The sequence below is a fragment of the Leptonotus elevatus genome, chromosome 15 (genome assembly GCF_054856555.1).
Source record: "Leptonotus elevatus isolate MCC_2025b chromosome 15, RoL_Lele_1.0, whole genome shotgun sequence".
Classification (NCBI taxonomy): Eukaryota; Metazoa; Chordata; class Actinopteri; order Syngnathiformes; family Syngnathidae; genus Leptonotus; species Leptonotus elevatus.
Genome location: NC_141253.1, coordinates 9,213,664 through 9,235,148, shown reverse-complemented (window position 1 = coordinate 9,235,148; position 21,485 = coordinate 9,213,664). Strand labels below are relative to the sequence as shown.

Below are 21,485 nucleotides of genomic sequence, written 5' to 3'. Positions count from 1 at the left end.
AAATAAATGTGTGTTTTCAAGCTCCAAAATGTTATTGTATGGAAGAGATATCAGTTGGTCTCCTGTAAATCAGTTCAATCCACTTTGCATCCCCAAAAACATCTATTTAAATACTGGAATTCAATTACAAAATTGTTGACAAAAGGAACAAAAACAAAAACACTTTCTTAAAATGTACAATTCAACAATTTTAAATAGGATGTATCCATTTCCTGTACCTCATAATCCTCATTCGGATTTCGGGTGTGCTGGAGTCTATCCCAGCTGACTTAAGTCCAGAGGCAGCAAGAGTACATTCTGGACTGGTCACCAGCCAATCACCGTATCTCAAATCCATTTTCCATTCGTCTATATTTACTGTTAAATTATTTAGAGATTTATGGAATATGAGTAGTTACATGAAGCAGCTACTTTTGAGTCAGGAGCTGAGAATAACCTGTCTGAGCTCAGAGAGCTGCTGTTGCGCTTCGACTTGACGCTGACTGATAGCTGCCTATGGTTCCTGAAGGGCATGGTGAGTTTAATCACCTATAACCGCAATTACCGACGTACACGTCAGACTCATAAAGCACTGAAACAAGATGAGAGTCTCCCTCCTATCCTCCCCTTGGCGCACATCAGCCAAATTCCACTAAAGCCAGAGGAGGAGCGATAGAGCTGAAGGCATAAGCCTGGAGTGCGAGCCCTGCCTAGAGAACTGCATTAGAGGGAGAACTCATTCACATTAATTAGTGCTTTTAATACACTTATGAGCCATTAAACAAGTCATAATGAGCTGACTGTTAAGTAACAATGCATTGTTGGTTGAGTGAAGAGGTGTGTGATATTTATTATGTTATTTTTAAGTTATTTGAAGATCTCTAGGAGCCTTGAAATAGAAGATTCAAAGGGCTGAACTACTGCATCAGCGATTGTAGAAAAATACAACATTAACATATCAAATATACAAACCCACAAGCACACGTATACCTAAAGTGTGTATGTTCATGTGAGCACACACACCCTTAATGATCACATACAAGCTCATAGTACACAGTAAGACAGGCCTAAGGATGGATTAAGATGCAAGCCTTTATCAGTGGGTTCCCACAATCCCCTGTGGAATATCCCATCTCTTTTTTCTTTTTTTCTTTTTTTTGGTACACTCCCTACTTCACTTTCCTTCATACCTCAGGGATTGTGCTATGAGAAAAATAGACGAGAGAGGAGAAAGAGGAATACTTGACCACATGGCCAGATAGGCAGCCCACTAGCAGAAGGTCAGCTCCTTTTTTTTTTTATCTTCATGTGCTTGACAGTTTAGCAACAAATTAGATCCAAAGTCATCATTATGGTCTTTGAAAGTCAAGCGTTAAAGTGGATAAAGGGGGGGCACAATTTATTGGCAAATAGCATACGCTGGCAGGGGTCACCCGGTCAAATGGTTGTCATCTGCAGTGATTTGAGATGATCGAAAAAGAGGAATCACATGGTTAAGAAGATTAACCCCTCTAACACTGGTTATGTTGTGAATGCAGCATCTTAGCATTGACTTCAGTTATCAATCAGACGTGAGATCTGCCACAATAACATGCAAAGTTCTGACAGCAAACATGGAATGAATCGCGCTTAAATAAAGAAGAGCTTATTTGATTTAGGAATAAAATGAATGCAAAATCAGACATATCAGATGATATATTCAGTTACAACTGCAACAAAATAGATAGACTTTCATCAAATGTATCCTCAAGTGAACCTAAACGGTATATGGGTCATTGACGGATATGGTTCTCCGATGATGTCCATTTTATGAATGGGTGCGACCAAAAATAAATAACCAATTTGGGACTTTTATTCTGAACTACATTCAAAGACAATAATTTGGATCATCCACAAGACAGTCGAAAATCCATGGGAGCAGCTATCAGGTTTGTATTGTCAAAACGATGTAAAAAAGTTACTCGTTTAGCAACTTGTATGCAGTGGTCATCTTTGGACATCATGTGGCATGACATGAAATAAATAATATTAATTTTGTCCAACAAATATATATTTTCATTATAATTTTACTTGTGTGGATAGTTAGCTTGTTTTGTTTAGATGTTAGCCTTATAACCTTAAATTGACAATATGATGTGGTGCAACCAACCATCATTTGGGGTGGACTATGGTAGAAAGCTTTCCATGATAAATGTATGTCCGGAAATTACAGATGTCCTCAATTGTAGATAATGGTAAAATTAAAATAGTAGATAATAGTAAATTACAATAAAGAATACATATTTATGTGTTATTATAATGAATTAAATGTGCTGGGTCTGGTAAAACCCTTACTCGTCAATGAGCCGTATACAGTATATCGTAGTGCTGGGGTATTGCCAACAACCTCACAAAGCGATACGTATTGCGATACACATATATTACGATGCATGGCCTTCAAGGCGATAAGTATCCCGATATTTTGCATTAAATACGTTTTTATGAAAACTGTCTTATGTATATCCAGCTGATATTTTGATTCTGCTTGATGGCAAAAACATTTTCTTCTTCTAATGTTAGCAGTGCTTCCGGTTTACCGCCAGTGTCCATGCCTGGTCGCAATGTGTGCAGACTGTAGCAAGGAGCAGCTTTCAGAAACTTGCCAGCAAACGTTATATATGTGCAATATCGATTCTGATGCCTCCGTATTGATATGTGTACTGTAAAGAGGCCCGCAACGATACATTACCGTATCGATTTTTCTTTAGCACACCCCTAGTATATCGTAGCTGTTTAAAGTTAAAGTACCACTTAATTGTGACACCCACCTAAATGGGGCGAAATTTGCTCTCCGCATTTGACCCACCCAAACTGCTGTGCCTCAGATTAGGCAATTTGGGTGGCCTCGCTGTATACGTAAGCAGAATTTCATCTGATTCCAGTCATAGAGGGCCAGTTTACACCTCTCTTTGCTGTTCAAGAGCATATTTGGAAAAAGCTTCAGGGTCAACCTTTGAACTCCACCATTGAGTAGAGGGAGCAGCAGGTCACAAGATCACTGGAGCAGTTGATTCATGAGATGGTGACTGCACAAGGCTGTCTCTGTCTTCCACACACGGACCCCTCAATAAATAAGCCCTTGGCCAGGGGCGATGAAACTATATGGACGTGAACATCAGAGGAAAACATCACGTTTTCTCTCATCATTGCCACTCACGCAGACCTGAGTGTTTTTCTCTGCTACCGTCAACAAAATGTCCCACATGATTGGCTCCAATTGAGTCGTCAGCTGCACGCTGATGAAGGGTAAAAAAAAAAAAAAAAGGGTATGCTGCCCTGTGTGTGAAAGGTCAATGTCTCTATTGGGCAATGGCAGGCGGACACTGTGTAAACAAGACAGGCTGAAAGATCAATCATCGTGACCATCGTAATTGGCTTCGTGGCGTAGGTGTACATTAGTCAGGACAACTCAGATGGCAGAAAGTAATAAAAAAAAAAAGAGAAGTTCATCGGCTTGATTTAAGATATCAATCTAAGTCAAACTTTTAGGCAACATTCTGAAAGCAATGAACAGCAAAGATGAACACAGAGATGTGAAGCATGTGTGATGGTTGATACTTTGACAGATCATTAGCGACCTGTGCGTTTGACTAAGAAATTGCTCTGCAATTCAAAGTGTAATGAGGGAAGGAAACAGTCTGTCACATTAGCAGCCCTCACAGAAATGACACTGGGAGCTGGGAAAACATTATGGTAGGGTTCCCAGTCAAAGCCTTCGGTGAAAAGGTTCCTTGTCATTTATCAGCAGCAGTGTGTATTTTAAAGGGCATTTGATTGCCCATCACTTTGTTGGGCATGTATCTCCTCCTGTTTCCGGATACAGGAAGACCTGAGCCTTTGACTTCCCGGTGTATAATGCAAAGGGACCTTTGATATGGAGCATGGAAGTAATGTCGCACTGTCCTTCTCTGGAGACAGCATAAGAATGTTGCAGCTGAAATTTAGCTTCATGTCACATGTTACATTTTCATACTAACAGCATCTGAAATTGCAGGACAACCTACATAGTTACAGCCGCAACTGAGACTAATGCCATACAAAAGGATGCTAATTAGAATTATGTAAATAACAATTATGTAAATCCTTGCATGCTTTGATCAATAAGACTGGTCAGATATCACACACTTCAAATGTGAGTTAAAAGCACGGATGGAGCAAATATATGTGCTGTCTGATGTGTGGAATAAAGGGATAATTTGAAAAATGTATCAGTGTCAACTAATGCCCCTATTAAAGATAAAATAAGAGAGATGTTACACCCAGCCTGAAGCCACAGATCCAAATTTAGTGCCTCTTTCAAGGATATTTTCTATAAATATGCCAATTAGAGGAAGGTTCCCCCATTCTTTCATGCAAAGCCAGAAATGTTTTCATCCATGGGATTTGTTTTCTACACACACACACACACACACACATATATATATATATATATATATATATATATCCATCCATCCATTTTCTTAACCGCTTGTCCTCACAAGGGTCGCGGGGGGCGCTGGAGCCCATCCCAGCTGGCTTCGGGCAGTAGGCGGAATACACCCTGAACTGGTTGCCAGCCAATCGCAGGGCACACAGAGACAAACAACCATCACACTCACAATCACACCTATGGACAATTTGGAGTGTTCAATTAACATGCCATGCATGTCCTTGGAATGTGGGAGGAAACCGGAGTACCCGGAGAAAACCCACGCAAGCACGGGGAGAACAAGCAAACTCCACCCAGGAAGGCCGAAGCCCGGACTTGATCTCACGTCCTCTGCACTGGGAGGCGGACGTGCTAACCAGTCAGCTACCGTGCCGCCCATATATATATATATATATATATATATATATATATATATATATATATATATATATATATATATATATATATATATATATATATATATATAGAGAGAGAGAGAGAGAGAGAGAGAGAGTGCGAGAGAGGAGAGGTATTTTACAGAAATGTGTAACTTTGTAGGTTTTTATGCCGCTGTTTGAATGTCACTCAAGTAGCGATCATGTGGCCTAGAGCGTTGCACATCTTAGCAGCTACTAAATTGCCTTTATGTGTATGATTTATGGATATCATGTGCTCCATCTCGCCTATTTATTGCTACAAGGAAATACACGTTCACCTATTAATGCTAATTAACTGGGTTTTATTTACAACAGTCAAAAGTATGGCAAATTGAACCTGGATATACTATATAGCTTTCATTATTAGTTAAAAAAAATAATTTTTTATTGAACATGTAAACATAAAGAAAACACATTACAAGTCTGAAATATAAATTGAAGTAAAAACGAAAACAAGAATAGGAAGAAAGAAAAGAGTTTATATGTTCAAAAGCATTACGACAGCAAGTAAGCGTTACAAATAATGATGCAAAGGATAATGCTGCTAAGCCTATTGTTTACTTTTCTGCCAACTTTTTGCTGGTTGGATTAACAATCACCACTCAGCCACTCCCACTCAAATACCTCATATCCATCAAAAGCCCCTTTTGTGGTATTAAACAGCCCCAGACACAAAAAGATGGTGTATTGCGTTCCAAGTTTTGGGCATCATGGTAAGTAATTGATTCTAATTCAATTCATAAATCTAATTAATCACTTGATCAAATGATGTAATGCTGGTGAAATGAAAAAGTGAAACTCAGAAGTGCAGTGCCTGCTCAGTCTCTGGGGATTGTCTGCTATAGTTAATATTTTTCTTTTTTAAAGACTTGCCTGCAATATAGCCTTGTATGTCTTATTGTTGAAGGTATATTGCTTTTTCTACAGTGCAGAAGAGCACAAATGTTCTTGTAAAAATATATAGTTGGACTGTCAATTAAGTCAACTGTACCTGAATTCTGCTGACATAACACATGAGGTAATACAGTAATAAATATAAATTCAGCTGACGTTTTACAACCTATTCAAAATGGACAAAGTCAAACTTTCTCAGATAATGTGAACCAAGTGATAATATGTAGTCTGATAACAAAGTCTCTTATAGCTCTTGTTCTACTGCTGAGAGCAAAAGAAAATACCCATTTTGTAACAGTGCTGTAATGTGTTGTAAATTGGTAATGCAATGGGGTTTACTGTATTTGCTGAACAAGGCAACAAGAGCTTGATGTAATAATTTTTTTTTTTTAAATATGTAAATGTTTCTATTAACACATCTATCAACTATCTATCCGACTGCAAACACATACAGTCCGTGACGGAAAGCATCGCAATCCCTACAAAAGAGTAAACAGAGCAGGTCTGCAATTCTCTGCTATTTTATACATGTGAACTTCATGCCCAATACTGTCTGTCTGCTTGTTTCGGTTTATGTGCTCAACCAACGAGCTAAGTTTGAATAATGGAATTGGCGGCGCATCAGTGTCTGCAGTGAGTCTGCCACCACAAAAGTAACCCGGCTGTTGTGTAATCATCAGGCTCATACACACGTGCCCTGCTTGTGTATCACAATACATGGAGCAGATGGCAGGGAGGTTGTTAAATAATCACAAGTACATGCTCATTATAAACTTAAGTTACAGGCAGCAACTACTGCTCATTGTTCTGTTTGACATAGACGGCATAAACTTAACAAAACTAATACCATCCAAACAAAATCTAAACACATCATAGAAGAAGGGTTTCAATAATGCAGAGGCTCTAATCCAGATCTGGCCAAAGCACTCTTTTTTAAGTAAAAATAAAATGTAAAATATGAGGTTATCATGTCGGCATGGGTTCCAATTTCTCACATGGCCCCTTTGGAAAATTAATTGCCAACCCTTGCTCAAATCAATACTCACTTTTGGTTCCTGCCAATGCCAAAGCCAAAATCATATCAAACTAGGTAATTGATATTCATCACATCATTATGGCCGATTCCATAGTTTAACGCACAGCCAATGCGCAATGTTTGCGTTATCAACATGGCTGCGAACAGAGTGGAGGGAGTTTACAAAAGCCCAGTCACTGTTGCCAAATAAGCAACCGTGTCACTAAATTACCCCTCAAGCAACTATTTTTTTTTTTTTTTAAACAAAAGTAGATAGAAACAGACAATATTAAACATTATTTTCAGTTTGAGAAAGAGACCCCGTGGACCCCGTAGGGGTCACTCGTGGAAAACATTGGCAAAAACATGGCGCCCATTAGTATGTTACAAAATCAGTTTGTTTGTACTCGTCACTGGAAAAGTTTGACCCAATGTATTTGTACAACTCAGTGGAGAAAATGTAATGCTACCTGTCCATATTGCTGCAATTGGGCCAAAACATCATACGTCGCAATTTGGCTAAAAAAAAGAAAAATTCTCACATATCTATACTATTGGTCAGTTCACCTGAGTGGATGTTACTTTTATACATTTTTGATTGATCTAAGAGTTGAAAATGGCTTGTGCTCTGTGATGATGTAATGTTATCATGCCGTTTTTGGGGTCTCTTGAAAAGTGACAATTTTGGAGGTACAAGGATTCCACCTGACGCCAGCGTTATGTTTAAATGCTGAACATTTAAAACAGTGATTTATTAAAAATTATTTTGAAAAAATATATTTTGGCAAAAGGGATTTTTTTTCCCAAGATGAGTCATTTGCTATAAACAAAAGGGAAAAACAATTTAAAATTAGATTTTTGCAGAATTTATAAAACATTTTAAAGGCCATATTGCCCAACCTGACAGAAATGACTATTTTTGTTTCGGGAATTAACCTTCTAGAGTGGAACCAAATATTCTATGTACACTGGATGGTTTCATCATATTTTGTGCAATACTGTCCATTTAATCATTAACTACTCACTGGTAGAGAATGTAGCCTTCAGGAAAAGGTGGACCATTTAAACATTTGATTAGTTATCAAAAAGGATTGGTCTTTTTTTTCATATATTGTTATAAAAGTTGCCGAACAAACAAAATGTTACCAGTACAATACTATACATAAATGTTGAAGGAACTGAACAACACCGCTACACCTTTGGTAAAATAGGGAGTACAGATCAGAGCCAATTCAAAGCATCCATTTTAACATTGACTTTGTCCCCATTCACAGTCATTCCTCATTGTATTCACCCCCTCCTCTCTCCATCACTCATCCTATCCCTAACCTCATTTCGAAGTCATACCACCATTGGTGTACGATATGAGTCAATTAGCTCAATGTCAATGACTGTAATGGAGTGATGGCGCGATGTCCCTGTGGCGCTTGCGCAGCTTTTTACACAGCCTTTACACCCTCACATATTCCCATTGACTTAGCTTTTACTCAAAAGGTCAACTCCCCGCAACAATTCCCATACCAATGCCTCAGGTATTCTTGCAATGAGTATGACCTAGTTAATACATCATTCCATTTCATTGCAAGACTTCAACAAAATTCATATGGATTAACACTATTTCAACCATTTTAATGAATCACATCTAGAAGAAACAGATTTTTAAAAAAACATGCCATGTTGGCTAGAAGCAGGAACAAAATATAAATAGTAATGGAGAACTCAATATTTAGCACAGTTCTCTCATGAGCCCTTGCTTGTTTGCTTGGCTTGTTAACAACTTTCACCATTATTATAATCATTAGCCACACAATGCAAAAAAGAGTTATATTTTTTATTTGAAGGTGTTTGTCATGTTTTGGCAAACAGGGACTTTAACTTGAGACCCCACCACAGCCCGAATCTCCTCCACAGAGTTACAAGATATTTCCATTAGCCGCTACGTTACCACCACTCCACTGTATTCCACTGTGCACCTCCACTAGCAGAGAAACCAAGTGGGGGATGCAAACACTTCCGTCATTTCTACGGTGCGTGCTGGCCTGCATTAACACACTCGGGTGGGCCTGTTGCTGTGCAGCAGGGACATGTGACACAGGGAGGTTGGTACTCTGTCACCCTGGCTCTAGGCAATAATATCTCACACACATATTTTAAGATCATTCTGTTCAACCTTCAATGACCAAATTCCTTCTTTGTCCTTTTGTGGGTGCAGAGGTGCAGCCTCTGGAAGCAAGGATGGCCGGTGCTACCTTTCTGACTTCCTGTTGGGAAGATTTTCTGTGACATTCTGATCAACCACTCTGTTTGTGCTTCATCACCCTGCCCCTGCTGCCAAGCCAGCTATAATGCCAGGCATGTCAAATCACTTTAGTGTCAAAATACAGACAGACCACCACCCCCCTTCTGTCGCTCCAATATCTCTGACTGTCCCTGGCTTCTCCTCTTCTGCGTCAGGGAGATGCAAAGGGTCTGGTGATCTGTACCTGCTCCTGCCCAGCAAGTTCACATTGATTAAGACAGGGGCAACGGACCATATAGAGTGGGGCAATGGTTAGAGCCTTGATGGAAGCTATAGGTTGCCGAGCTCTAAAAAGACAGCTGAACTCTGCCCATCCACCTATTTCTATAGTGCTTGTCCTGTTCAGGGTCACAGTCAGTCATGAATATAAATGGATGCAATGCCAGCTATGTGAACCAGCACACTATTAATGACCAGCTAGACTCCATAACCACTAATTGAACATACAGTCCGAGGAACCAAGTTGACTGACACAGACATGAATACAAATTCACAATCCATCCATCCATCCGACATACTGTATACAACGGCTATAAAAAGTCAACACCCCTAATCAATGCCAAACAATGAGAAGATCAATTTTAAAACGTTTTCCAACAACTCAAGTAAATCTTTTTGAGAGGGAAATAAAATTGAACAGCTCCAAAGAAGAGCGAACATCCTCTTGATAACTATTCAGTATTAACCACTCCCATTCAAGCATTTTTCAAAATTCCCACCCTACACTAGGCATGGGCCGACATTAGATATTGCTGATATGGTAACCGTGAGCAATATTGTGGTGTCACGGTATCACGGTATTAAAATTACAGCTCTAAAATGTCCTTTATACTATTTGGTACATTACGAAACGTGTACCATGCTAAGTTTAAATAAATACAGGCTGCCATTCTTCTTGTTTGGATTCTTCTTAGCAAGTCACAGTGTCTCATCACTGGTGAGCTATTTTTAGAACAGGTTACTCATTGTCCTTGGGGACACGCTTGCACCCACACATGTACACTTATTTTTATTTTTTTTAAGGACAATAAGCATCTCCCCTTATCCCCACCTCTCTCCATTCTTCCCTCTTCCTCCGTTCAAGACTGGCACGTGCACTCGCTGTAGAATGAGAAGAAAGTTAATTGAAGGCAATTCACTTCAAATTGGCTCGTTTACGCAAGAGTTCATTACCGATGACAGAAAGTATTAGCGGTTATTGAAACCGTGATTTTTTAAAACCACAGTAAATCGTCAAAGCGGTTATCGGCCCATGCCTACCCTACAACTTGACCAAGTCACAAGTTCCAGCTGAAGAAAAAAGGCTTTAAACCATGATGCTGTCAGAACCGTGCTTCAATGTAGGTGTGCTGCTGTTTTTGAAGAGCACTAATGTGTTTGTGCCAACATTATCTTTTGGAATTACGGCCAAAAAGTTTCATCGGACCATAACACAAACACAAAAGGTGTGCATACTTTTTTTTTTATCCACTGTAGAAAGCGGTGTGCAGACTTTTTATTTTATTTCATCCACTGTAGAAAGTAAAGCGCATAGAAGCCAACTTAACTGTTCTTTTCCAGTGATTTGCTTGTGCTCTTTTTTTCATACACAAATCCTCCAATGTTTATCTGTGGTTAGAGGAGGCCACTGCCCTTCAACACTTAGTCAGCCTCACGGATATAAACATGGCACTTGCCTTCAAGTTTACCCGGTCATGAAAGCTAGACTAGAAACACAGCATGTGACTGTAATTGTTCTATCATCTGTCACTGACAGTGAAATCATCTGCATCAGACATCAGCAGCATTTTCATCTAATTAGCTCATATATTTCAGGAGCACAACACAATTCGCAGTTATTAACATATTGTTCTGTGTTAGGCAACATGGGGCTTGAAGAATAAGAACTTGCTTATTCATTTTTAATTTATGTGAATAAAAAATGCAGTTTCTTTGCCCCTTTTCCAGATGTAAGCGTCACACGCTTCAGTGTAAAACTCTCTAAAGGGGTCAGGTTCAACTTAGAGTTGAGCGGGAATCTGTTTCAAGAATTGCACCTCATTTGCATAAATTGCCTCTGAGAGAATATATTACATGTAAGCTATATATAAATAACACTAAAATGATGGTTTTGGGTTGAGATGATGCAGATTATTAAAAGGAAAACAATACCTACTTCATTAAAATGTATTTGGTGTTGGATTATGAAGTACTCTTGATGATTTGACATTTTGATATTTCCTTTGAAAAATAAAAGTTTTTGCTACTGAGAAATGTGTTTGAATTTAAAACTGTATAAATTAAGCAGATAATGCCTATAACTGAATGATAGCAGGGACAGGACAGTATCCTGTCTGTCTCCTGTGTCCATAGCTGTCTACTGCCCTCGCCCTGCTCTGGATTTGAGCTGCAACAATGAGATAGCATTTCACTGTGATGGTGCTGCAGGGGGATTATAGGCTCAGGGAGTTATCAAAGGCTTAGTCGCTATGATTTCTAGTGACCCACCGTGGACGACTGCCATCACTCTGTGCAAGCAGGGAGACCTTCACCTCTGCAGATGCACCCAAGCTGTTACACTACAGGGTAAGCCATGGCCACCAGGACCCATGTCAAAAGGGGAAAATCTCACTGGCAGACAAGATCGACAAAGATTATAGGGATTCTGTTAGTCCCCAATGGATAGCACAAAGGAAGGAGCGGCACTGGAAAGATACGTGACTTGATTGTACTGCCTTCTGTTTACGTTTTAGTTTAATAAGGAAACTAAAATGAGTATTTGTCTTTTTCATCAATAATTTACTCAACAATAACAATAAGTAAATCTGACAAAAACTACTAGAGTATTAGGTCAAACATCACACCTAGGCTGTGTCCGAAAGTGCTCTAGCGCTCTTCCACCTTTAAAGCCGGGAGAGCGGATACGTCATTTTGTTTTGTTTTGACCAATTCTTGGTCTCTTAGCCGATGAAATGCATCAGATTATACAGTACACGAGAGGGTGACGTGGGCCTCGTAGCATGTCCTAGAACTTTAATTGAGCATTTATGGCATTATGGAATGAATGACGCGATTGACGAGGGCGTGGGAGGAATTCGAATCAGTGTAACCAGTCGACAGTGACACTACTGACAATACTGTTAATAAATGTGTTTGTAGACAATGAGGATGTTAAGAATGTATGTAAGAACTATGCTCCGGAGTTGAAGGTAAATATACCCGCAGATGCGACATAGTTGTTTGTTGATTTTTATTTATTTATTGAAGGTTTATAATAATAACCTTATGTTTTGTGTGAATGCCACAGGTGTAAGCTCTGAAATGTTTGCTTCAGGAGCTGAGATATCAATTATTTAGTAGGCATTAACAATATTGTTGAATTTCTAGGAAAACTTCAGGTTTTTCAGGGTGACTCTAAAGTCACCCATAGGTTTTAGACACATGTTTTGGCAGGTGCTTAAGGCTTTAATGTTTTTTTTTGTTTTTTTTAAAGCAAGCATTGTCATGAATATAGTCACTGTGAGCTTTATATCTGTGTCTCAAAAAAATATCTTTCTTCGCCTATATATGTGAAAGCAGCAATGTAAATAGAAATGGAGAAGCAACTAAAACCACAACATTTCTTAATGTTTGCTGAGTAATAAGAATTTAATATATACACAGTTAATCAAAACAGTGCAGTTTGGCAGCTGTTGTGCCAGTGATCACAAACCTCAGTCCTCTGGTCTGAAGTAAGCTCCCGCTCATTAAACAGAATGAGATATGATAGTTGGAGTTTTTGCATTAAAACAGTTTGCAGTGCTTGCTGATGATTGGGGCTCGAGCCCATAATCTGCAGCCAAGCATTCTCTGGCCCCTCTGCCTTCTGACCCATCAGGAAGCGGCCAGGGAGCATTGACTCAGGCCAGCCAATTAGCGTGTAGGGTGCATGGAGCATGCTGAGGCTAACGAGGCCCCTCTCAGTGACCCTCCTCACCTCTGTAGGACCCCGCGATGGGAAATATGAGGAGATGGGAGCCACTTCAACTTCATGCAATCCTTCCCCCCCAAGCTTCTCTTCGTCGCCTACCCTCCTTCTCCAAGCTCTGGTCTCAAACCCTGCTGTGTGACCACAAGTTCTACAAACACATGCTGCCTACTTATAGAGGCCCTCCACATGGATATTACCATTGCACTGATGCTGCAGAGCAACCCGCAGAAAAACAATAAGCATGAATGTACGGTATAAGGGTTGCTTATACAACACTGGCTAGGTGTCGCTTCAAGTTTATTATACCATGGTACTAGATAGATGCAAGATCCAAATTAATTGAGAGGATTTGAGACAAAGCGTACATGTAGCGTTATGCGTAATTGTTACTTATTCAAGCAAAACAAAGAGGAATGAAAAGAAAGCCGAATGAGCGGGTAATGAAGAAGTGAGAAACAGTGGGACAGTCAGCGTGCATTGGAGCGTTTCCGCGGACAGTCCACGTCCAAGGCTAATGAAAGCAAAAAAAGGGGAGCCAGTAATAATCATGTATATCCAACATCCCACCCCCTTTTTCTCTCCAGGCAGAATTGATTCTGTCAGTTGGACCTTCCAAACAGGGACCATATGTGAATTCAGCCCTGGCAATCAGACTGCATTGTGGAGCAGGCGGCTGAGTTCATCAGGAAAAAATTAGCCTGCCGCTCTGCAGGCCTCTTTCCTATTGGCTAGTCATGCGGCCCGCTCTGTTTGAGGGCACCCCAGACATTCCTGCGGATAATCTTTTCCATTCCTCCACTCAGCTCGATGAGGACAGACCAAATCAGAGTACAAGGCTTGCATTGTGAGCACTTTCAAGAAGCCCTATTTTTGTTGTCGTCTCTTTTACGTGATTCTTCTTGCTCACCTCATTCAACACAATTCCAGAAAGAAAGCGATTCCTTTTTCTTTTGCCATTGAATGACTACTTTTTTGGGGGGCAAAGCAAAATCCCAAACCGTCTTGTTTCTCACGGTTCCTTTCCAGGAAGTTTGTTTTTGAAAAGCCAAAATAATGTAAAACCTCTGAAACCAGAGCTTAGCCACATCAGTGTGCGGCAGAGTTCAGCATATCGCTGCTGAATCCGGCTCCTGAGGCGAGGTTTGCAATCCTTCCCAGAAACCTCCTGCTAGGTCACCGCTACACGCCTCTCACAGCAGCTTGTCATTGTGGTTAAAAATCGGGCCACTGAAATGTTGAGATTGGAGGACAATCACTCAAACTAGGATTTATAGAAACACTTTCCATAATTAGACCCATGATTATTACAGGGTCGATAAAGTTTGGACTCCAGAGAGGTCGTCCACCCAACCCCCCCGTTACCTCAGTTTCTTTACAAGCAAGCATTCTCCGTTTCTCAAAGAGCATCTAGCACACCAAAAAACATGCTGAACATCACCTTGTAAAACTTCTATATTAAAAAGTGCAACCAAACTTTGGCTATGGAGTTTATGTTAGGCAAAATCAACTCTGTGACCCCTATCTTCAAGTACAATGGGCCTTAAATTGCCACAACACAAATAGGGTTTGACTTGTGCGAATGTGCTACTCATCCATATGCTTCCAATTGTGCAGGAAACCGCCAAATCTTACTGTAGGCTGACAGTGAAAAATGTTGCAATCACTCAGAAAGCCCAATAGAAAACAAAGACAGGACTAAGGCTGGCCAAAGAGGTGCACATCTCACTGATTATGTTCGAACTTGTCCAGTGGCAAGCAGCTGTCATGAAAAAGAGAGGTGGTGGGACATTTTACAAAATAAAATATGTCCCTAGACATTTAGACTGTGTTCACACTTGTAATGCAGTAGACTGGTCCAGATCAAAGTAAAAAAGATATATGGTGTGCGCATTCGGTCTGGTTCGCTCAGGGTTCACATTTGCATTTTTACCATCGGACCAAAGTTGCTTTGGAAAAAGCTTGTACAAAGTCTTTCAATTTTTTCAAAGTCTGCTGGGTTGAATACTTTTGGATATCTTGTTAGCGGAGGTGACAGTGAAAGCATTTAAAATGTAATGTAACAAGTGCAGTCGCCCCCCCCCCCCCCCCCCCCACACACACACACACAGACGGAGACATGCAGCGCAGAGATGCATGTGTTCCTTATGCTCTGCTCAGCCCTGCCGTTTTTAACACTGGTCTGTGTGTTTGGTCCATGCAGAGTTCACATTTGAGCTGAAGTGAACCAAACCACACTAGAGTTCACTTAAGTGGGCCGAAACCCACCCCTTCATGTGGTCTTGGTGTGTTTGTTTGGCATGCACCAGCATTCAGATGATTGCGCTCGCATTGCACAAGGAGAGCAATTGCACCAATGTTCGTTTGAACTGAACTAAATATGACCAGTGTGAACACAGCGTCCCATATATTTATTTGGAAACATGTTTTAATGCCGTTCTTGGTCTATTACCAGATTGAGAATTAAGGCCCAACCAATGTGGATTTTTTGGGCTGGAAAAAAATACTGATTACAATTAATTGGCGGATTAATTTAAAAACATATTTATCACATGAAAATATTTTATTTTGCCCAAATGCATCAATTATACGTGGAGTTTTGCTATTCGCAGACTGGCCTGGTCACTATTGCTCGTAAACTATAAATATATTGATTTAAAAAAATCCTTTCAGTGTAAGGATACAAGGTTATTGTACAGATTTACGTGCAATAAATATTGAAACCATTGTTACTTGTGTACAAATGCTGCAAATGGTTAAAGTACATAAAGGTAAAAATAATCCTCTGATTATTTTGGCTGATATTTAAAGTGCCTTAATGGGCCAATTTATGTTTGTATTTATGCTATGTTAGTAATGTGTCTGGCCAGCATAAAATCACTATCTTGTGGGACAATGACAAAAAAAGCTTGTTTGTCAGTCTTCAAAATGTAGTTGCAAAGGAGACCAGGAGATTTAAATCTCCTAAACCATTTCACAGAATTTAACGGATTTCACAGAGCTACATTTGAAATATATTGGAGTCTGAATGAAGACGTGTCTAAAAGCTTCAAGGATTAGATTCAATGTATTATGTATGTTCAGTATTTCATTTTTCATCTACAGTACATTTCCTCTTGAATCAAATTCAACAGATGAGACATTAAAAATGACCGTGCCTACATGATATGTATATGATATTGGACGGAATGTGAATTCCTCATGCCATATGCCCCGCTCAGTGAGTCACAGGACGTTGCATTACTTCACAAGTCAACCTTCACTATAGAGTGATAAATGTGTCAGCAATAACTACATGTTCAGATCTGGAACATCCTCAACGATTAGATGCAAAACAGACTATTTCGATGATGTCAGACTCAACTTGCTGAGGTATATTCAGGACGAGCTCATTTTCAGAGCACCTATGTTACCGCGTCAATCACCGGGGCTCCAAATGTAAACACACCATAAATCATACCAACCAAGCATGGTGCTGTCTCCAAAAAGGCTCCAAGGCAAACCTTTAAGGGAGATGGGTGTGCAGTAGAAACTTGCAACATTTTTCCAGTTCCACTAGAGTTTAAACCACCATTTAAAATTTGATTTTATTGTTTTATTACTACACAAACGACAACTGATTTAAAAAGTCATAATTGTAGATGATCTTTTTAGCGTTTTGATCACTCTTGAATGAGATTATATTGCAAAACACTACAAATGTAAAATTATTATATTCATCATTGGTTTGGATGTTAACAAGTACTGTGTTCACAATACATGTTATTCTGCACTTAAAAACTGCAGACTTCTACTGATTTCTACTTTTAAATGTTCTGCTGTACAATTAAATATCAATCAATTCTTTAATAATACAACAAGCCAACACATTGTATATTAATTACTTACCTGTTAATTCAGTGAGTCCATTCTTACTCTATTTTATCCTAAAACTAACGAGCACACAAGTAGAACAGGTTTGTGGGGACAGACAGCATTACCTGAGGATAGGCGACGCTGATGGAGGGAACACATGCCACTGAAACAGGAACAGGCTTCATTTGAGCGGCCTCGCTGCATCGGCGGTGCTAACGAGCACTGGGGCTTGAGGAACCCTGTAACAACATAACCAAATTATGATCATTATGATTATGACATTTAAAAATAAGCGACAATAGTAGTAGGGGCTCAACAAATACTTGAGCAAAAATAAGAAATGGACAGTGCACTGTGTGTATGGAGGACCAAAACTGCCAAAATTCAAAATTAATAAATGACTAAATAAATAAATAAATTACTAAAAGTTAAAATTAGAACGGATAAAAAAAAATCTAATTTGAAAATTAAATCCAAAGAAATAAATTTAAATGGAAATAAAAACAAATATATATATATATATATATATATATATATATATATATATATATTAGGGGTGTGAATTGCCTAGTACCTGGCAATTCGATTCGTATCACGATTCATAGGTCACGATTCGATTAGATACCGATGAATCCCGATGTGAATATATAAATTGATTATTGCGATTTATTGTTTTGTTTTACTCAAATTTAGAAAATACTAATCAGTAAACTTGTACATGTACACTGTAAGATTTGTATGAAAATTTATTTATCTGAAGATTCAGGCTTATAACTGAGCCACTGCATTTAACAAACAGGTTGTAGTCTGTTTTAACAGCACTGCAATCAAATATTATGGCTTAATGTTCCATTAATATAACATTCTTCCATGCTTAATGTGTGAATCCTAACCCCAAGTAAGACGTTTTGTTGAGTATTCCCATAAAAAATGTATGTTTAAAAATCGATTCAGCCGCATATCGATTCGAGAATTGCGCACTGTAATATTGCGATATATTGCCGAATCGATTTTATATATATATATATATATATATATATATATATATATATATATATATATATATATATATATATATATATATATATATATATATCAAGTCACAAGTTGTGGTGACAAGATAGTTGTCTATTGCTGGAGCTCTCCGTGCAAAAAAAATATGTTTTTATTCCCATTTATATTTATTTATTTTTAATAAAATTTTATAATTATATTTTTTATATCTGTTTTTATTTTTCCCTTAAAGTGATTTATTCATTTAGTCATTTATTTATCTTGAATTTTGGCAGTTTTGGTCCTCCGCGCTGTGCCTGAAGTGAAAAGCACACGAGAAAAAGCAAGCCCTATGTGGCTTACTGGCTGGGCCCTTTGTCTGGGGACCATGATAGTGCCAGCACAATACCAGTTTGACCTAATCAACCTTTCACATTTACAGCTATCCAAGTGGCCTCTAACCTCATCGCCAGTGGCAAAATATCAGCTCAGCACTCATGTCAACCACTATCAGCAAAGAAAGTGCTCTTGAGAGTACCACAATGGCGAACATGCTCCTTAACCCCGCCGTAAAGGGAGCTACAATGCAACTGGCTAGTGGCTACAATTACAACAGCACTGTCAAAAATGTCAAATTTGGGTTTTACTTTGGGGTTCCAGCTCACAATGCAAAATCTGAATAGTAGCTAAAAAGACGGGTGTCAGTCAAGGTCTAATCCCTCCATGTTTACTACAATGTGTCCATTGACACTGAAATGTCTGAATCGATTCAAGGATGCTTGTGTTTGAATTGTGTTTGTGCTAGCTAGATAGGTAGACATAGCGAGCTAGGAAGTTAGCTAGATAGCTAGATAGCTAGATAGATAGATAGATAGATAGATAGATAGATAGATAGATAGATAGATAGATAGATAGATAGATAGATAGATAGTCACAGCAGCTAAATGTGACAATGGTATTGTTGCTGGCATTTATCTCTTAACTTCTTTGTGCTCTTGTTGTTATTGACACGATGTTATTCCAATTACCAGGCTTTTCCCTGCATATAAAATTGCAGCCACCTCCTCAGTACTTCTGGGCCGCCTTTGGCACTAGAAGCTCTGACATCATGAAAGTTGGGTGTCATTTTTAACTGCAATTGCCATGCATGAAAAACAGTGGGAGTTGCTCCTAAAACTGTCAAAGAAAAATCTAGATGTTATTATAAAATGTTACACAATGCTTCAATCATCCATCCATCCATTATCTGAACCGCTTATCATTGATCTTCATGAGGCCGCAGGCATGCTCCAATCAGTTTTGTTAAAAAGAAAAAGTGATGTTTTAAAATCACAAAGTAATGGTTGCAGAACTTGCAGTAACTGCAGCAAATTGACATGGCTCAGAAAGCCATGCTTTGTAATTGATGCCAGTTTTGTGGCCCCAAGCAGCATCCATTTGTTTCTGCTACAGTCTCTACAGGCTGGATATACCTTGAACCTCATAACTAAGAGCAACCAAAGGGAATTATAAAGGGAATGCCAATTGCTGGTATTATACTTGCCTCTCTCTATAATCTCTTAAAAAATTTAAAATCATGTTGAAATTGTTAATTTATTTGGGGGGAATTGGAAAAAAACTAAAATATTGCCTTATCCTGTTGGTGTAAATTACTATGGACAATGGGGCATTACTTTCCAAGCCTTGAGGTAAATGAGAAAAGAGTTGTTCTGGCTTATGCATGTATGTGCAGGTTCAGCACCTGCTGTCATCCCTGGTTTAGCTGGTACTCTACTCTGCATTATATCTTATCTAAATCACAGCTCTGTCATCAGTGGTATCACTACAGCAGGTGAGAATATGTTCGTAAATCACGTAGCTGTCATCCCTGGTATGGTTGGTGCGCGGCCCATCATTAAAACCACTGGATCATTATAGAGTATGTTTGCCCACATCAGCAGGACCTTGATTACAGAAATGCTTGATCTTTTTTTCTGCTTTTCACTTCTTAGCAGAGAAGATCCTGTTAGCTTTAAAAACCTCATGACGCAGTCTTCCAGGGACAAGCTCAAACATCTACAGTCTTATTGGTGATCTCAGGGAATCAACACAGGGGTTTGACTCATTAAAAAAAAACTTTTATATGAACTGAAATAAATGTCATTCATATACTGACTTCATGACAAAATCCTAATAGAAACGTATAAAAAATGTATTTTAACATCAAAATGAAATCCGTTGTATGTACGCCAGTACTCACAAGCACATCAGTGAAAGTGCTTTCAGATTTTACAAGACTCAACAAACTTCTTCTCTGAATGAAACACACTGAGGCATTTATGAGTTTAAGGTATTGCAGCCTAGCTCTCTTCATGATTGTTCCTATCCTGCATTGCCAAGGGGATCAAGCCCAAGGTCAAAGTTCACAGGGCCCTTAATGTATCTCCGCGGTGCAATAAAAAAAAAAAGCCTTCCCCATATAGGACTCCAGGGTAAAATATCCCGGTAGGGCTCAGAAGGACACGCCAGTAGAGGAGCCATCAATTGCCACAGTTTTCAACTTCAATGTCATTCAACATGGGCACTTTTCCACAGCAAGCCTGAAAGCCTCTTTGTGACAAGTTTGTCCTTCCTTTTGTTTGTCCTGTATAACAGTCTAGGAGATTCAAAAGTTATCCCACACTCACAGTCACCCAATAGGTACATTTAATTTTGATGCTATCCTGACAAGGTCAGGAAAGAAAATATAAATGAAATGTTTTAAAAGATATCTTGTCAACTAACACACTTTTGTTTGCAAAAATATGCATAGATAAAGCGTGTTTTTTGTAATTACTGTTGTCTGCATTTTATAACACTCATAAAGAAAAGTAAATCAAATATAGTTTTTTTTTTTTTTACAGAAATACTTTATACTTGAGAACCCTAATGCATCAAGTACTAATTGGCCACTGACAAAACAATACCTAAAATAACTTCTACATTGCTCTTCAATCCTTTCTGATTTGTATAGAAAATATTCTACCTACTCAGGATCAAAAGTGCTCCATCAGCATTCCGTCCCCCACATCATTGATGTTACTCATTCTGAAGATGATAACAAGCCTCTTCCCATCCAACGCAAAGCCTGACCATCAACATCACAAAAACAACAACAAAGCACTCATCATACCCAATACTACCAGGAATGCCGGGAAAGACGTGAGCTTAACAAACATTTATAAAATGTGCTTTTTGCAGCGCAGCTGCATGCACCTTGTTGCTCGACACCTGTTTTCTTTTTCACTAATTGTTTGTATAAGGTTTAACATTTCATAATGATTTGTTCAAACCATTCTTTTTCTTTTATATATTGTTTTTATTTATTTTTTACATTAATCTTATTGTAGTTGCAAGAGAAGTCAATTTATCATATTTTTGTTTTTGTGTTTTTTCTAAACAATAAAAGTACCAATAACATTTATTTAAAAAAATAAAAATAAAAATTAGAAAGTACCAATAAGAATACCATTATAAAGTACCAGATTGATAAGCAGTATCGTTAAGATTAGTTGTATTGTTAAAACGATACCTATCCGTAATGGTAATTTCCTCAAGAATGCTGTGATATAAATATAAGGCCCCAGCCCTTAAACCGCTCT

General features: G+C 38.7%; 1 protein-coding gene across 2 annotated transcripts in view; it reads right to left on the bottom strand.

The window, feature by feature from the left end:
• Window positions 1-21,485, bottom strand: part of rxraa (retinoid X receptor, alpha a) — a 95,032-nt gene that overhangs the window by 55,236 nt on the left and 18,311 nt on the right. For both annotated transcript variants that reach the window (XM_086096539.1, XM_086096540.1), the window contains exon 2: window positions 16,998-17,111. In XM_086096539.1, the coding sequence (XP_085952665.1) occupies window positions 16,998-17,111 (114 nt within the window). The remainder of the gene's footprint in view (window positions 1-16,997; window positions 17,112-21,485) is intronic.